This window comes from Podarcis gaigeae (assembly GCF_964106915.1).
Source record: "Podarcis gaigeae genome assembly, chromosome: 5".
Taxonomy (NCBI): domain Eukaryota; kingdom Metazoa; phylum Chordata; class Lepidosauria; order Squamata; family Lacertidae; genus Podarcis; species Podarcis gaigeae.
Genome location: NC_139681.1, coordinates 35523360 through 35542127, shown reverse-complemented (window position 1 = coordinate 35542127; position 18768 = coordinate 35523360). Strand labels below are relative to the sequence as shown.

At 40.3% G+C, this 18768-nt stretch overlaps 1 protein-coding gene across 2 annotated transcripts in view; it reads left to right on the top strand.

Annotated features, from left to right (window-relative positions):
- Positions 1 to 18768, top strand: part of PRKG1 (protein kinase cGMP-dependent 1) — a 630806-nt gene that overhangs the window by 311495 nt on the left and 300543 nt on the right. For both annotated transcript variants that reach the window (XM_083740692.1, XM_083740693.1), the window contains one exon: positions 15692 to 15805. In XM_083740692.1, the coding sequence (XP_083596818.1) occupies positions 15692 to 15805 (114 nt within the window). The remainder of the gene's footprint in view (positions 1 to 15691; positions 15806 to 18768) is intronic.

Here is an 18768-nt window from a genome sequence, read left to right as displayed (position 1 = left end):
AGAAAATTGGGTTTGGGATTGGGGTATTTTGGAAGTGGTTGCCAGAGTTACATTGTAGCACTTTTCCTTCTCTGTTTGTCTATCTAAACTAAAGTAATGACTTTTGAACCATTTTATTTAAAAAATAAAGCCTGCAAAAGTTTTAGGCATCATTGGACAGGATTGTGCTGATTTATTCTGAAAGTTGGAAATGACAAACATTTTATATATGCCACAAGTAATGGAATTTGGATTGCAGGCTCTAAACTAGAGGGGAAGTGTGTGAATTTTGGGATGAGCACCTGATTAAAATGAGAAATAGTACTCCAACTTTTGCAGGCCAAAAGTAGAACATTGTGACATGTTGCAGCCAGTAGCCTAGGACAGAATGGATAATAGAAACATAATCTTCCTTATTATGAGCACATTGGATAAATCTTACTGCATATATATATATATATATATATATATGCTTTCGTAGATTTTCACGGGTACAGGAATGCAGGTTTTGGTGTAGATGACGAGTGAGACCTCGTCGAAACGTCGCCTAGACACCCCAACTTTTACACGGGAAGACACCCGAGGACACCAAAACCTGCATATATATATATATATATATATACAGGGTTAACTTTGTCCTGACCTTTTTGGAACAAAAAGAGCTTTTATAAGAGGTCAAATATTTAAGTATGTGGTTATCACCTAATACTTTGTTATTGTTTAGTCATTTAGTCGTGTCCGACTCTTCGTGACCCGATGGACTAGAGCACGCCAGGCACTCCTGTCTTCCACTGCCTCCTGCAGTTTGGTCAGACTCGTGTTTGTAGCTTCGAGAACACTGTCCAACCATCTCATCCTCTGTTGTCCCTTTCTTCTTGTGCCCTCCATCTTTCCCAGCATCAGGGTCTTTTCCAGGGAGTCTTCTCTTCTCATGAGGTGGCCAAAATATTGGAGCCTCAGCTTCACAATCTGTCCTTCCAGTGAGCACTCAGGGCTGATTTCCTTAAGAATGGATACGTTTGATCTTCTTGCAGTCCATGGGACTCTCAAGAGTCTCCTCCAACACCATAATTAAAAAGCATCAATTCTTCGGTGATTAGCCTTCTTTATGGTCCAGCTCTCACTTCCATACATCGCTACTGGGAAAACCATGGCTTTAACTATACGGACCTTTGTTGGCAAGGTGATGTCTCTGCTTTTTAAGATGCTGTCTAGGTTTGTCATTGCTTTTCTCCCAAGAAGCAGGCGTCTTTAAATTTTGTGGCTGCTGTCACCATCTGCAGTGATCATGGAGCCCAAGAAAGTAAAATCTCTCACTGCCCCCATTTCTTCCCCTTCTATTTGCCAGGAGGTGATGGGCCCAGTGGCCATGATCTTCGTTTTTTTGATGTTGAGCTTCAGACCATATTTTGCACTCTCCTCTTTCACCCTCATTAAAAGGTTCTTTCATTCCTCCTCACTTTTTGCCATCAAGGTTGTGTCATCTGCATATCTGAGGTTGTTGATATTTCTTCCAGCGATCTTAATTCCGGCTTGGGATTCATCCAGCCCAGCCTTTGGCAATCCCCTAATACCAGAGATCATATTTACAGCATTTCGAGGTAAAGTGTTTTTTGAATGTCAGTATGCCTCATCTGCATACCCCAAAGAGCTACTAGGGTCAGTGTAGATAGCACAGACCAAAGCATAATGTAAGGCAAGCCTCTGATAATAGCTGGGCATCTTCACATATATTTTACTCCACCTGTGTGAGTTAGCATTACAACAGTGAATCAGGGGAAGCATCAACATTCTTAACTGTCTGAAACTCTCCAGTCTTAGTGCATCGTTTTTATTGTTACGGAAAAAAGAGTGCCCTGGGTTTTGATGATCTAGGACTGTGACATCCAGCTTTTCATTGTGTGAGGCAGCTTTCACAAATGTGATGATGGGAAACCTGGTTTTTCTTTCTTTCTTGCAGGCAACAGGCAGGTTTCTCCTTCTTACCAGCTGAGTGTTACACTTTGCATTCAGTTCCCAGCTTCATGTTTCATCTGGCGGTACAGCAAGCTTATTCCATGCAATTAAATTGGCAGCAGTTGCTTCTTTATTCACAGCTACAAAGCATGGATAGCATCACTTTAGACTGAGGTCCTGCATTATAAGCATAAAAAGGTAAAGGTAAAGGTACCCCTGCCCGTACGGGCCAGTCTTGCCAGACTCTGGGGTTGTGCGCCCATCTCACTCAAGAGGCCAGGGGCCAGCGCTGTCCGAAGACACTTCCGGGTCACGTGGCCAGTGTGACATCGCTGCTCTGGCGAGCCAGAGCTGCACACGGAAACGCCGTTTACCTTCCCGCTAGAAAGCGGTCCCTATTTATCTACTTGCACCCGAGGGTGCTTTCGAACTGCTAGGTTGGCAGGCGCTGGGACCGAGCAACGGGAGCGCACCCCGCCACGGGGATTCGAACCGCCGACCTTTCGATCGGCAAGCCCTAGGCGCTGAGGCTTTTACCCACAGCGCCACCCGCGTCCCATTATAAGCATAGCTCCATGCAAATAACGTAGTCCCATCTTGGCTGCCAGGATGCCTTGTTTCTACCATCAGTTATCTCATCACGTCCAACTTCTTACTCTTCATCACTTGTTTTCTCTCTCATGCTTAAGTTCTATTCTTTAGGGTTCTTTTTCATCGGTCTTCCATTCATTCCCTTCATTCGCACAAATTCGCCCCCCCCCCAAAAAAAATGCTCAACAACTTTGGCTCTACCCCTCTAAAAACAGCTCAACAACTTTGGTCTGCCCTCCTAAAAAAAGTTCAACAACTTTGGGTTAGCATCCCCCAAATGATCCCCCAAAGAAATCATTCTTTTTTTTATCTGGGAGTAGATCGCAATCTCTTGGGAGTTGGACATCCCTGATTTAGAGTGTCATTTCTCCCATTTCCGCCACCATAGCTGTATGGTTTAGAGCAGGCAGGTCCAACCTCAAGTAGGCTGTGATCTACCAACAAGTATCAAAAACTGGCAGTGATCTACCACCCTCCAAAGTCATTTAAGTTAAAGAAAGAAAGAAAGAAAGAAAGAAAGAAAGAAAGAAAGACAGGCAGACCCACTACCAGCTACTGAAACACTGTTTCTGTCTCACTACCCTGAAATAGATGAAGATCAGATGGCACCTAAGGGTAATATATGTCAAATCACAAAAAATACAGTTTCCCCAAGTGAGGCTTATCTCAGTTTCACCAGTAATAAATGAAAGCCACATTTGCAATTGATTAATATGTTATTATTTCAGAAGCTTATGGCAATTGCATCTTTTTACAGGGGAAGCAGTCTATAGGAAAGAGTTAAGAAAAAAAATCAAGATAAGGTACAGAACTCTGGGCAGAAAAGAAAACAGGAAGTCAAAATATCATGCTGATTATAGGGTAGAAAGTTCATGGCTTAGAAGCAACAGTAGGTTTAATCATATTTTTGAGAATGTGTATTGTTCATGTTTTATGGATTTTGTTCCAATACGATACTGGCTATTAAGTACTATTCTTTGCATTACTCTCTGATCTTCACCAGCCTCTGTAATTTAAATCACTTTCAGCATTGTTAGATAATATATTTTTCTTGGATTGGTAGCAATTTCCTAGACCTTTGCTAACACTGTATTTTTTTGCTGCAGTGTTAACACTTTGTTTATGAAATCAGTATGTTTTATTCCATGTTACTTAATTCAGTTGGAAATGATACAGTTTTCTCTGGGTTAAGCATTTGAAAGTTGTTGCATGGTATAACTTAGCACAGGATGAGTGAGTGATTTTTAATAACTCCTTATACTCTAATCTGATTATTTGCCTCAGTCTTAATGATATTGCTTTGTTATGTTTATCGTAAATGATTCCCATAGTCAGGAAACTGAACTGAACATGTCAATGTTTCCATTGTTTAATACCAGTGGTGTTCAGATTCACATGATGTCCTTGGAGTCAAATCACATGTTTAATCACATTAAGTCAATGTTACAAACAAATCAAAAGATAATAAAAAGTACACATTTCAGATATTAAATATCAAAGATATTGGATTAACTAGCAATATGACAAATTGCAGCATTATTGGTGTAAAAGTTTGCTTTGTGAAGCTTGTTCAATGTATACTTAGTTGCACACTTAATTAAAATGGAATTTGCCTTCTTAGTTTCAGACACCTGAGATTGAAAACTTGTATACACTGAATACAACTGTTGCTACACAATATCAATAGTTACTTTTCCTGTTTAACAATTTGACTTTGTGAGCACCCACTCACAACCTCCTGCAGTTCTTCCTGATTTTTTTTTTTAAAAACTCTCTTACGTTTTCCCTCTGTTGTAAAGTCATCACTTCCTGTGCCTGGCTTGCACTCCGTCCCAGAAACAAAGGTTTAACTTATCAAATTGTTTTCTGCTCTCCATTTTACAGCATGTGAAAACGGTATTTAGGGAAGGAGCAGCTTTCTTTGCATGCATTGTAGAAGGACAATGAAAAATAAGAAGTGATTATAGATCAGTGTTTATGCGTTGTATCACATAAAAAAATAGGCGTCAAGATGCGAGGCAGTAAAATCTAGTAGTGCTGTTTCAACAACATATGGGGCGGTGGTATTCGACTAAGTTTTAAGCAGAGAAGAACCACTGAAATCAATGGACCTAATTTAGTCATGCTTATTAATTTCAATGGGTCTACTCTGAGTAAAATATAGTTGCATAGACACTATTGGATGGGATTTGTACAATGGGGAGGGGGCTAAGAGGTGGCCCTCCATCTCTTTCTAAACTCCTCCTCCTCCTACCAGCCACAGCCATCCTACTCAGTGGTTTAGAATGAGATTAGAAGAGTTGCAGTTTTGGCTTGTTTTGCCAAGTTTGCTTGTCTGGTATCTGAGAAGTTACACAACAGGGCAATTACTTCATATCTGCTATAAGTTAAAATGTACTCATTGTTCTGCCAACATGATTGTCCATAAATGTGAGAAGAATGTCATTGTCCTTGTCAAAGAGATAATCACCAGCTTTGGCCGTGTTTCATTGTCCGTCATAATGAGAGACTGCAATGTGTTCCCCCCTCCTTTTTCAGCACAGCAAATACTAAACATGTGCTCCATTGTAACAAAATGAATTAATTAAAGTTGCCGTGGATGGTCAGCTCTAATATTTCATGGGGCTATAATTTCTAATGCCTGATTTATTTATTTATTTATTTGTAAAGCCTTCAACAAATTTATAAGACACATTGAAAAGCCAGGAAATGAAGAGCATAACCCTGAAAGGGAAAAGAATGGCTGTTGTGGTTAAAATATAAATTTGAATGGTATAATCCAACAGCTGTTTAGGACTGATGAACATAATGAATCTTGTCTTTTAGGTGATTATCAGAGACACTTGAGATAGTGTTCAGAAAGTAATCAGATCTCTTGAGTGACATAAGCAATCTAGGTACTTCCAAAATAAATCAAGGGGTGCTTTTGTCCTTTAGTTACAAATGCATTTATTTTTCTGAAAACGAGCTGATGTGATATTGTATAAAGGGCTAGTAAGCATTTAATATATGAAGAGTTAACACCAAGATCTCCCCTAAGGTTGGATCAGAGAGCTAAAATGGATTGTAGGAAAACTGTCTGACCCAGGTAGAATGCATTTATTAACAATTGTTCAAATATGACAGTGTTTATTTTTATTAATTACTGTATTTCATGTCAGGATGTTTTTATTAGGTAGGATGTATGTTTCTATAGACTGCTTGAGTTATGAATTTGATAAATAAATATTTGAGCTGAACTGGCTGGCCGCAGCCCTCCATGTTATTCAACACCCACATCAGGGGGCACTGCATAGAATCATTGAGTTTGAAGAGACCCTGAGGATCATCTAGTCCAGGGGTCAGCAAACTTTTTCAGCAGGGGGCCGGTCCACTGTCCCTCAGACCTTGTGGGGGGCTGAACTATATTTTTTTTGGGGGGGGGGGAATTAACGAATTCCTATGCCCCACAAATAACCCAGAGATGCATTTTAAATAAAAGCACACATTCTACTCATGTAAAAACACGCTGATTCCCAGACCATCCGGGGGCCGGATTTAGAAGGCGACTGGGCTGGATCTGGCCCCCGGGCCTTAGTTTGCCTACCCATGATCTAGTCCAACCCCCTGCATTGCAGGAATATGCCAGCTGTCCCATGTGGGGATCGAACCTGCAACCTTGGCATTATCAGCACCCCAACTATGTTAGTATTTAATGAGTTTCCAAATAGGAATGATTCTATGTTTAAGTTTTGAATTAGAATAGGGCAGTCACTGCCTCCTAGTTTTTGTTTTCAAGTAAAATAGGAATAGGAATAGGCTTAACATGATAATTAAATGGACTGGGCATCATTGTTCATGGTACAGTGGTACCTTGGTTCTCAAATGCCTTGGTACTCAAACAACTTGGAACCCAAACAATGCAAACCCAGAAGTAAGTGTTCCGGTTTGCAAACTTTTTTCAGAAGCCAAATGTGCTCCGTTTTGAGTGTTAAGTTTCTGATTTGAGTGCCACACTTCTGTTTTGAGTGTCACGCTGAGGTCTGTCTATTTTTGCTATTTATTTTGTGTTTTTGTTTTTGTGGCTTTTTTGTTTTGTTTTTGTGACTGTGTGGAACCCAGTTCAGCTATTGATTGATTGATTGATTGATTGATTGTGTGACTGCAGTACAGTGTTTATTGCTTTCACTTTATGGATCAGTGGTCTTGTTAGGTAGTAAAATGTTAAATTGGTGTTTTAGGGGTGGTTTTTAAAAGTCTGGAATGGATTAATCCATTTTGCACTACTTTCTATGGGAAAGCGCGCCTTGGTTTTGGAATGCTTTTGTTTAGGAATGGATTTCCAGAACGGATTAAGTCTGAGAACCAAGGTACCACTGTACTTCACAAAGGCTCTTCCTCTTCTCTCTGAAACCAGTGGTCATAATGTGTGCCTGCTCCCTGTGGCAATTTGCAGTAGACCTGAAAGAACTTGCATCTCTTCTGGCAACAGCTTGCATTGCCATAGTATGACCTCTGGCCTCAGATGACAGTATAGCCAGGGCAAAGGTCAGAGCAAGATTTCCTTAGTCTACCATTCTGTTCCTAACAGCAACCAGCTAATGCCTCAATAGCACTCACAGGCCAGTTATAAAGGTGACAATGACTTTCTGCCATAGTTTGGCCCTAGCATCTGGTATTCAAAGGCATACTGGCTGCATTCAGATATCATTATGAACTATGGTTTATTGTGCTGAGAATTTATTTATTTTTGCAATGTATACAATGCCCTGCTTTTCACTATTTGAGTCCCAAAGCAGCTGACAAAATAAAAACAAACAATATAGAACATTTAAAACATAATTTAATAATTGAGGAATTAAATAATCAGAGCAGCATTCATGGTGCAAAGGATCCCTGGAATAAAACAGTTTTAACCAGGCATCTGAAACTGAGCAAAGACAGTGCCTGCCTGATTTGTTGGGAGGGAGTTCTATGAAATCAAAAAAACTCCATATTGGCTGAGTCATGCTACAGGTCCATGGGGGACTACAGTTAGTGCTTCCCCATATGATCTCAGTGATCAGCTTTGGATATGTAGGGCAAGGTTGTCCTTAGTTGTTATCCTGGGCTAAAGTTGTTCAGCCCTGCCTGGAGGTGCAAAGGATTGAAATTGGGATATTCTCCATGCACAGCAGATGCTTTGTCACAGAGCTATAGCCCTTCCCCATAGTTGTTGCATCCGTGTATCTTAGGAGATAATTTAGGAGTGCACCTTTGGGGGAGAAGTCAAACTCTTGGAAGGTTATACTGCCTGCTGTGGCTGTAGAGACCGATACAGGAGAGACATGTTTTGTTGCAGCTGGAGCAGATGAAAGCGTGCGGTTGTGCTGCTGCACATGCACTATGGCGTTTCTTCTTTCTGCACTCGTTTAGTAAAATATAAATAAATCATAAGGCAGATTATTGTGATATCAAGTTCTTCCGCCTACTAATTACTGAAGAGCATCTCTCTTCAATGGGCATTTGGTGTCCCCCAAATACTTTTCTTCACCTCTCTCTTTAATGCATTCCTCTCATCTAAGCTTTGCAGTAGAATTTTTCAACAGCAAGACAACTTTAACTGTGTGTTTGTATGAATTCCCAGATAGCTGCCAATTCTGTTATGTGCCCCCAGGCTTCTGCCTGCAGATTTTGAGGCTCAGCTCTCCTATTTCCTTTATATATTTTAAATCCTTTCCCCCTCAAGACTTCTTAAGATTAGATTTCAGCTTTGCGTACCTTCAGTAATATAGCTTTGGGGGCTGAAAAATCTGAAATTGTTACCTCTTAAAAGTCTCAGGACTCAGTCTCAAGTTGTGTGCGTCATTTAGTTTTCATAGGTGAACTCATTCCTCCTTAACATGCCATGTATGGAACGTTGTTTTTTTATAATAATATTTATTAGAATTTCAGAGAATTACAAAAATAAAAGTAAAAAAAGCCAAAAAATACAAAATACAAAGAAAAATAAAAACAATTAAAAACAAATCAATCTTTCCATATCTTATCTTTCATTTACTTGTTTCCCTGACCTCCTCACACCTCCCTTTTTTGTATTCTAATTCAGTTAGTTATTTCAGCAAATCCTTTCCATTTTTTCTTTTATCTTAATAATTTATCTTAATATATTGTATCTTTACATTCTCACCTATTCTTAATCCAATTTCACTTAATTCTATAATATTACTGGTAAAACCACATAACTTCATTCCAGCATCCTTCTAACATTCCTTAATTTTACAATGTTTCTGTAAATAGTCTTTAAATTTCCTCCAATCTTCTTCTACCGACTCTTCTCCCTGGTCTCGGATTCTGCCAGTCATTTCATATGGAACGGTTTTGAAACATCAGAGGGCTTCTGGATTGCTGCCTAAGTATTAATGATGTGAGAGGCAATAAAAAATGAACACAATGGTAAAATAAAAGTGGAAGAAATGTCAGCAAAAAATGCGTAAAGAGTGGGCCTCTTGTGACAGTACTCACAGGTATGAAGCAACAACACCCCTTTTTATGCCCATGACATCCATGCTGTGCTGCTGCCTATGGCACCTTTATTGCTATCTGAGTATCGCTCCCTCATTCCTCCCCCAAAAATGTATTGCATAAAGGTGACCCAAGAGTTGCTATTTTGCCAGAGGCCCTGATGGAATGGGTGTGTGAGGTCCCATCTCTTTTGTACAAGTAAATTTCTGGAAAAGGAACTAAATAGGTCTATCAGGAATGTTGGCAGACTATGCAGGAAAAACATGGTGAAAGAAGCCTAGTCCCTGATTTGTAAGCTTTGGACACGAAGAAAGATTTAAATGTGGAAGTATCATCTGCACATATGGGAGATAAGATGTTTCCTACTTATGATGATTTGAATCAACTTAGATTATTGCTATCTCTATATTTCAGACAATGTTTTTGCAAGGCATACTCAGTGTCAAATCAAGACTCTTTCCAGGGTGGAGCTTCTTCCTAAAAGAAAATTAGCTGTCACTAAACTGAGGGGACTTTATGCTGCTGCAGCTAATAGGTTGGTGAGAAGAGGAAGTAGGGTTTCTATCTGTATTTCTGTATGTGTGTGAGTAAGCACATTGTAGGACATAAAATTCTATCATTGAGAACCTGGAACGCAACCCCCCTACAAACAGGGAGTTGTTGTCAAAGAAAAAAGCCCTTCCCCCAATTTTTCCATTTTGACTGGCAGGACTTTGTGTTTGATGCTCAGAGCAACACCAGTGCAGAGTTAGTTTCTGAAAAGTTAAGAAACAGTTGAGAGTGATAACCTCTAGAAGACAGTTCCACAATGATAGTGTCATCACTGAAAAGTTCATGTCTGATGTAGTTGTTGGTCTGGGCTTGAATATGGCATTCAGAGCAAGGTTGCAACCAATATCAGTGCATGTAGGGAAGTGCTCCCCCCCCCCCAAAAAAAAACCCCTGAATGCAGAGTGGGGAATTGTCATTATCAGTGAGGAAGCAATACATAGCTCATAGACTGCATCTAATTTTGTGGGTTACAAGCTATACAAGTCTGTATTATAGCAGCAACATTAGTAGAATTATTTTGCTAATTCAACCAGAATAAAGATGCTATATATTGATAAAGGTGCTTTTGAATCAAAACGATCTCAATAAGTGTTTCGATTTCATAAAACTATATTAACCCTAGACGGCAAAACTGGAAGTTAGTAATAAACCATTAGATTATTGGCCATTATAAGATTGACATTCTCAGAGTCTGTTAATCTGTTTTTCCTTCTCCCTGCTTGCAAGAAGTAGAAAATGGCCATTTAATTATTGGAAGGGGGGAAATATCCTTACAATAAATGAGAATGTGATAGGGCTGTTTAGTTTATAGACCAATTTATGAGAGAAACGCAAGTGCAATTCTGCTAAGGATGTTATTTAATTTTTAATTGGTTGGACTGAATGTGCTAAAAGTACCAAATGTTCACACCGTAACCGAAAAAAGCAGCCCTTAGTTTATTTTCGCTTTCATTGTGGAGGACAAGAGAATGTGCGATTTTGCCTCCATATTGAGTTAGGGTTTTTGAGGATCAGAGCTTGTATTTGGATTGAGCAAGCAGACTTCACCAAATAGAGTAGAACAGAGATGTCACTTTCCAGTATATTCGCAGGCCCTTCAAAATACCCAACTTGATACGAATATGCCTCCTTGTGAATTTTGCAAAGAAAAATCTTCCACTTGAGGGCAAACCGCATGATTAACTCCATGTGCTGTTTAGTTCTTGGGGTTGTAGTGGTGTTCATATACTTTCATATACTTTGATAAAATTCACCATCCGTTACTGAAGTAATTTGCCTTCCTTGAAATTCATTGGCTATTTTGCCAAGCCAGAAACATCAGCATTTCTCAGTAGTCAAAACGCAGCAGCTGCAGCAGCTCTCCCTGGGACCTGGATCCTGAAATAATAGTCTACATACTATCTTCCCTAATGAAAATGTTCATTACTGGTCGTTTGCCACTGTATTGCTATTTTCATTTGTTCTTCTTTCTCTGAGTGCTGTTGGGACCGGTGATGTCCAACATTATTTGTGCAGTCTCCTGACTTAGTGAGTTAATGATTATATTCATTTGTTCCAAGCTTCTGGCAGTTTTAAACAAGGGACCTTAATTATGCAAAATCCTGTTGTTTATCTGGAAAGCCTAATGTACGGATGCAGGCAATGAAAATCTACCCCCTCCCCCAGCTCTACAATGGCAGAAATTGCCCTATGGCAGTTCTGTTCTGGTTGCTTGACTCCTGACTGGTACAACACATTTTTGGAACTTGCAGAATAGTATATAATAAATGAGCTAACAAGGATTTTGATATATATTTTTATTTTTAAAAATTGCAGGATTATTTTACCCTCAGGCATATTTTTAAAGAGATCAGGGTACTAACTATTGTAACTGGAGTGCTTTCAAATTACAGTTAACTGTAGAAATATGCATATCTAATCATCAAAAAGTTGATCAGTTTCCTACAGAGATCTTCAGACATTCTTTACATGAAGCATGTGTATGTGTGTGCAAGCAGTAAGCCCTGCCTTCAAGCGACAAGCTCTCACTACAAGAACAATTACTATGGGCAGACAAATTGTGCATAGACTTAGTGTGTCCATATAGTTTGAATGTACACTGCCTAGTGAATCTATGCAGGGCGGGGAGACAGCTGCTATACCGAATAACTGATGGGGTTATTGCTCCCCCCCCCCCAATTAGGCTTATTGGTTGCTTTTCTTACAAAAGTGCAAAGCGACTTACAACACTAAACACATACCTTACAATGTAAACTATATATATATATATATATATATATGCAGGTTTTGGTGTCCTCGGGTGTCTTCCCGTGTAAAAGTTGGGGTGTCTAGGCGACGTTTCGACGAGGTCTCACTCGTCATCTTCAGGCTGGTGCTTTCGGCTTCTTGTTACTGGAACAGAGCGGGATCTCAATGTTTGAGTTCCTATAAATACTGTAGAGGGGGTGTGGTGTCTAGCCTCCAATGTTCTGGGCAGAGAGGAAGTTCCCAGGCTAGTGTGCCTTTTCTTCTTTTGTTCCTTAATTACTTGAGAGATACCTTGAGTGATTTCTTGAGTGATATCCTGAGTACCACTTAGGTGGGTCATTAGGTGTGGATTAGTTGCTAAAGTCTTTGTGTCTTGACCTCTTGAACTTTGTGAAGAGTTTTCCTGAGAAGATGGCTGTATTGCACTTAGTTGTGCTTTGGCTTGGCTTCGTGTATAGGGGCGAGCTGTGGTTTTGTGGCTTGTGTCAGCCAGATCTGTGTAGGGATTGCAGGGGGGTGCAGCATCCGGAGGTGCCACCATGGATTGGCTACTGGATGGTGTCAGTAATTCATCTGTGGAGAGGGTGGAGGGATCTGTGGAGACACATCCCGCTTGCCAGACATCTGGAAATTAGCCCTCCCCACAAAAACTGACACCAGATCCAGAGGCACACAGAACGCCAACACCAATCAACCACACCAGACCCAAACCCAGACCCTCTCCACAGATGAATTACTGACACCATCCAGTAGCCAATCCATGGTGGCACCTCCGGATGCTGCACCCCCCTGCAATCCCTACACAGATCTGGCTGACACAAGCCACAAAACCACAGCTCGCCCCTATACACGAAGCCAAGCCAAAGCACAACTAAGTGCAATACAGCCATCTTCTCAGGAAAACTCTTCACAAAGTTCAAGAGGTCAAGACACAAAGACTTTAGCAACTAATCCACACCTAATGACCCACCTAAGTGGTACTCAGGATATCACTCAAGAAATCACTCAAGGTATCTCTCAAGTAATTAAGGAACAAAAGAAGAAAAGGCACACTAGCCTGGGAACTTCCTCTCTGCCCAGAACATTGGAGGCTAGACACCACACCCCCTCTACAGTATTTATAGGAACTCAAACATTGAGATCCCGCTCTGTTCCAGTAACAAGAAGCCGAAAGCACCAGCCTGAAGATGACGAGTGAGACCTCGTCGAAACGTCGCCTAGACACCCCAACTTTTACACGGGAAGACACCCGAGGACACCAAAACCTGCATTCCTGTACCCGTGAAAATCTACGAAAGCATATATATATATATATATATATATATATATATATATGGTGTTCATATTTTTAAAAGGCAGGATTAAAAAAAAATCCCATCCACTCAAGGAAGCTACATATGATCAAAAGCCAAAGGCCTGACAGAAAAGAAACGTTTTTGCCTAGTACCAAAATATATGCAATGATGGTGACAGGTGAGTCTCCCTGAGGAGGGCATTCCACAAACAGGGAGCCACCATTGAAAAGGTCCGTTCTCATGTTGCCAGCCTCTGGACCCTTCCATGGAGGGAGGCACACAGAGAAGGGCCTAAGATGACGATTGGAGGTTCTGGGTCAGTTAATATGAGGAGAGGTGGTCCTTGTAGTATTGGGATCCTGAGATGCATAAGGTCCAGCACTTTGAATTGGGCCTGAAAACTAATTTGTAGCCTAGCAGCTGAGCCAGGATTTGTTTTATGTGCTCAGACAATCTTGCCCTGGTGTGGAACCTGACCACCAAGTTATACACCAGCTTCAGTTTCCGAACCATCTTCAAAGGCAACCCCATGTGTAATGCATTGCAGTAATCTAACCTAGAGATCAGCAGAGTGTAGACAACAGAGGTTAGGCTATCCCTGCCCAAATATGGGCTATATAATATTGGTAAGACATAGAGGTTGGGAAATTCATAAGACAGAGGTTGCACACATGAATTCTCCAGCAAGCAATGGCTGGTGTTATTCAGTGCTTGATAAGGGGCATCCTTACCTTGCGTTTTGTGGAAAGACCTTTGAACATGTGGCTGCCATTAAGCACATTGATGCTTCACCCAAGAACCCCTTTGGTCCTGCATGTACTCAAGTGTTTCCTTGTGTACACAGTGTTTCTGTAAGTGCAGTCTGGAGACTGTCTAATATATATATAGCTTCAGAAATGATCTCCCAGTGTGTTTGAATTTACCTAGGTTACTCAATTTTGTAAAGATGGAAATGTTCCATGGCTGCCTGTTGCAATATATCTGCCATCAATTTCTTGTGATTGGTATAGATTTGCTCTTGCAGTGGTGGATAATTATATATTTAGTGAGTGCCTGAAAAGCCAGACTTGCTGGTTGGTTGGGAGGTCACAGGTCTTTGAAGTCTACACAGATGTAACACTAATTCCCTCAATTATGAAGAACTGCAGAACATATTTACTCAAAAAAATATTTTTGCACAGAAAGGGGTGGTGACTGGGCAACTCCACATTAAGTGGGCTCTAAGGACCTTGCATTTTTGGTAGTCAAACCTAAAGCATACAAATACATTGGTGTATCATGCCAGTTGAAGTAGACAGATTGGCCATGGCTTCTTTCTGCCTCTAGATATGAAATGCTTCATTTTAGACATGATAAAATTAGATTAATTTAATTTAAAGACATGATAAAATTAGTTTAATTGTTTTGAATGTAAATACCATGTAAAATGCAAATTATGCAATGGAAATGGGTCAAAATAATTTATTTTGAGAACAGCTTCTTTCTTCATGGATGAATGTTCACAAGGATTAGGATTTTCCCCCTTTTAAAATGACCAAAATTAGTTGCTTAGATTGCTTTATAAGAAAAGGGCTTGCTGAACTGAGTATCATGACATTTAACTAAAAAAAAGTGAGTTTTGTGCTTTCTGGGAAGATGTCAGTGTCCAATCTTTTCAAGTTCAGAAAAAAAGTGGGAGGCTAGACTTTTTCAATGTCTGTTTTATTTACTACAGTTCCTGGAATTAGTAAAAAGTAATTCCCAAATGATGTATACAGATTCTTACACTATGAGTCTACATCTTTGGCAGCCAAGGAATATGTTTATTTAAGGAGTGGGGGTGGGAACTAGGGCCCATTCCACGGACTCTGCTGAGAAAGTGCTGCAGGCTCTGCTGCAGCCTGGTGGAAAGCCTGCTCTTAAGAAACAGTAGAAAAAGAGACAGCTAGGCTGGTTCTGCTCAGTCTAGCTGCACTTGACTCCACTCCCTCAATGGTCACTTTTCAGCTGCCATTCACCATTGGAACAGTAGAGGGAGAGTTGGGATTGCAGGGTCACTCAATCAGCTAGGCTGAGATATCAGCCTTGTTTGGCTCCCTTTCTCCCTGAACTGTTACCATTCGTCTCCCTAAGAATTTTGCAACTTTAAGAATTAATGTCTAGGTTTGCTTGTTGTTCAATGCACAGTTACCCAATCTTCAAAGCTTATCCACTTTTGGTTTTATATCATTTGAGGCTCATTTCTGGATATGTAGAATGTATATGTATGTGGAAATGTCTCCCTCAACTACAGATTGAAAAATTAAACAAATGGAAAACAAAGCATACTTACACTGTAAAGCATGGCATCATTACAACATTGATTTCTTCACCATCTATGCAAAGTGAGAGGGCAGGGATGGGGAAGCTGTGATCATATAGATGTTGTTGGACTCCAACTCCCATCACCCCCAGCCAGCATGGTCAATAGTCAGGAATGATAGAAGCACCATCTGAAGGGCTACAAATTCTCCACTCTTGTTACAGCAGTTCATGCTCATGAACTGTTATGCATGACAAATTCTAAATGATATAAAAGTTTGTGATGTGGAACTGTTCTTTGTTCACAGATGGAAAGGTTGAAGTGACAAAGGAAGGTGTGAAACTGTGCACCATGGGACCTGGCAAGGTATTTGGGGAACTCGCTATCCTTTACAACTGCACCCGGACAGCCACCGTCAAAAGTAAGGATATTTTGGAGTTTAATCCTGAAGTCATAATGTTGACAAATACTGATATTCAGTCCAGACACACTTCGGTCACTTAGCAGTTTTGTGAAGTGCTCGTATCTGTAAAAAGAAACAAAAACGCTCCAGGTCTACACATTTTTGAGGAACGTTTGTTCTTTCCAACGTTTGTTCTTTGAAGACTGAGTGTATCATGGCATGCTATAGAAATTCATGTTTCGTATGTCAACAAAAATTGGTGTTTTACAGAAAGTGGTTTAGATATATGACAGTTTGCAGAATCTGTGTTTCGGAAGTTCACTCAATAGATTCTGCACCCTCCCTCCTTTAGTTCACAAAAGCTTCTGCAATTGAAACTGTTCCATTTCCTATGCAAATTAAGAAAAAAATGCATTAAAAAACACATCTAAAAGAGTAGATGATTCTAGTAGATGAGCTAAAGGAGCTGGTGGAGAATAGAAGTGTTGCTGTGATAAAGATATAGAGTCTCACTTATTTTTTCATTGTTCGCATGCCCTTCTTTTTGCACATACTTAGGGCAAACAGGCTAGAAACTGTTAATGTGTATAGCCAGCCAGTGCTGTTACACCTATTATTCCTCACAGCATCTCCCTTCTCATCCACCTCCTTCCCAAGATGTTGTTTTGTGTCTGATATTTAACAGCAACTCTCTTTCCTCATTAAACTGGACTGGTGGTGAGGCCAGAACTATTGTCATCCTGAAATGAGAAATTCTGAAGAGAAATTGGCAGTATATTTGTTAGTAATTTTGTACTTGTTTTATCCCTCCCCACCTCCACCCCATGGATGTTTCAACTGATGGCAATTATGCAGCTTCTGTAGGCAATGGCTTTGTGCACAATGCCACTTAGAATGCTAACAAGTGACTTCATTGTAATTTCACTCGCTCATTAATGCATAAATAACTGAATGGCAGTCATAATTGTAATTAGCTTGATATTCCTTCGCTCTGACAGGGAGGTCACCAGTTAGCATTTGGAGGCGTTTCTGCTAGTTCTAGATAAACACATGCAATTCCTTGAAGTGCAGAGAGCTTATTTAAGAAACATTATTGACTAACACATTTACATTATTGCTATTACCTCTGAAACTGGCTGGAACATCTGTCTATTCTGTCTAAAGACAACTTGGCTTATTTGTTGCAACTCTGAATATGCAGCTGGTAAGAAGGAATGGCAACCGTATGGAAACAGTGATAATGTTAAGCATTCAGCTTCAAAAATGCAACCTGAAAAGTTTGTCAGTTCTGGCAGAACCATTTCTCTTTAACTGTTGCATCTTAAAACTTTGTTCTCACCTTTCAGAGTAACTTTAAAGTTCTGCAATGAGCCGGACCTTTACAGTTCTGGCTCTGTAGCTTTGGTACCGGAAGAAATTCATCAATGCTCCTCATTTTTAGTCTTCCTAAAGAAGTGAGGTGTCAGTCTGCTTGCAAGGGATTTTGGGATCTAGTTGTGTCTTCTGTGATAATTTAAGTATGCTTTGTTTTTTGTTTTTTGATTTTTGTAAATAGTTTTTTGTAAGCTTTCTCAAATGCCAGTAAAATATTGTTACTGGCCACCCCAACCTCTGCTGAGCAGTGTACAAGATACCATACCAAGGGATATTGGCACTCAACCAGGGTGTTCCTTTGGGGAAAATGAGGTGTGGCGGAGTCTGCAGCATCTTTGAAATGATTTATTTACACATATGTACACTGGAAGCTTTCAAAAGAGATTTCACAGCATTCATATCTCAGGAGGATCCTGTCCTTCACAGCAGCCCAGTATTGGATTCTCAGACATCTCTGCCCTGCATGGCCTGTGCCTGGAGTGCTGGCTCCGCCCTTCTTCCCAAGAACCCTTGCTCCAAACAACTCTTCCCCATCTGTCTGCTCCCCGCCTCCCCGACCTGGACACATTTTTTCCTGTGTGACATAACACCTCCTATAACCTCCACCACCCAACTCTGCTATTTCTTCTGCTAACTAACACACAGCTTGCCGGGGGTGGGGGGTGGGGAGGACAGCATCTGCACGATCAGTTGTTCTTTAATGGCCCAGTACATGAAAATTGCATGACTTGAGTCTTGAAGGTTGCATAGATTAAACATGTCAATGGCAATCAGGCTTGTTGTACAGCAAACAAGGAGGCCTTAAATGCAGTGCATCTCATGTATTGCCCAATGGCAGTGGTACTGCAGTGTAGTATTACAATAGGGTAATGACATTTAGAAGTGGAGCAATCCATATATATATATTTGCCCGAGAGGTACTCAGTTGGATTTTGAAAGGTCACTGCACCTAAAAAAAATTCTTACTTTTTGCATCCTGCTCTTCAAAAAGCACATGATATTGATGTTTAAAACCATGTCTTGCATGCTCATACACTGCATCTGTAAATGTGTGGATTCATATCTTTACAGTATTGCTACCTCTGTGTCTCTGCTGTGTTTGCATGCCTTCCCATTCAAGTCAGTCACTGGCACATGATAACACTTGCTCTTGCATTAGTTCCCCCCCCTTCCCAAATAATCAGTATGCAAACACACACACACACACACACACACACACACCAGCCTTCTCTCTGAATAAAATAAAGAGTGCTGCTTGCGGGGCTCAACAGTTTCCTTTTGTGCTAGTTTTTACACTTGACAGCTCCATTTGTTCATATTAAGTGATGGGTCACTGATTCAAATTCAGAATAAAGGAGACAGCACATAAAGTATTATTGATAAAAAGCAATTCTCTGATCTTTCAGAAATAAGATATTAATCTTTTTTCTTGTTAACAGATGGATATTCTAACTGAAAAAAGCCCTGGCTCAAGCTGTCAGATCCAGTAAAAGACATACAAATTGGTTATTATATCTTACAGAATTATCTATTTATCTCATTAAATCATATTGACCCCAAAACTAGTTAGTCATTTGAAGTTGCACTACAAGTGGAACGTACAACAA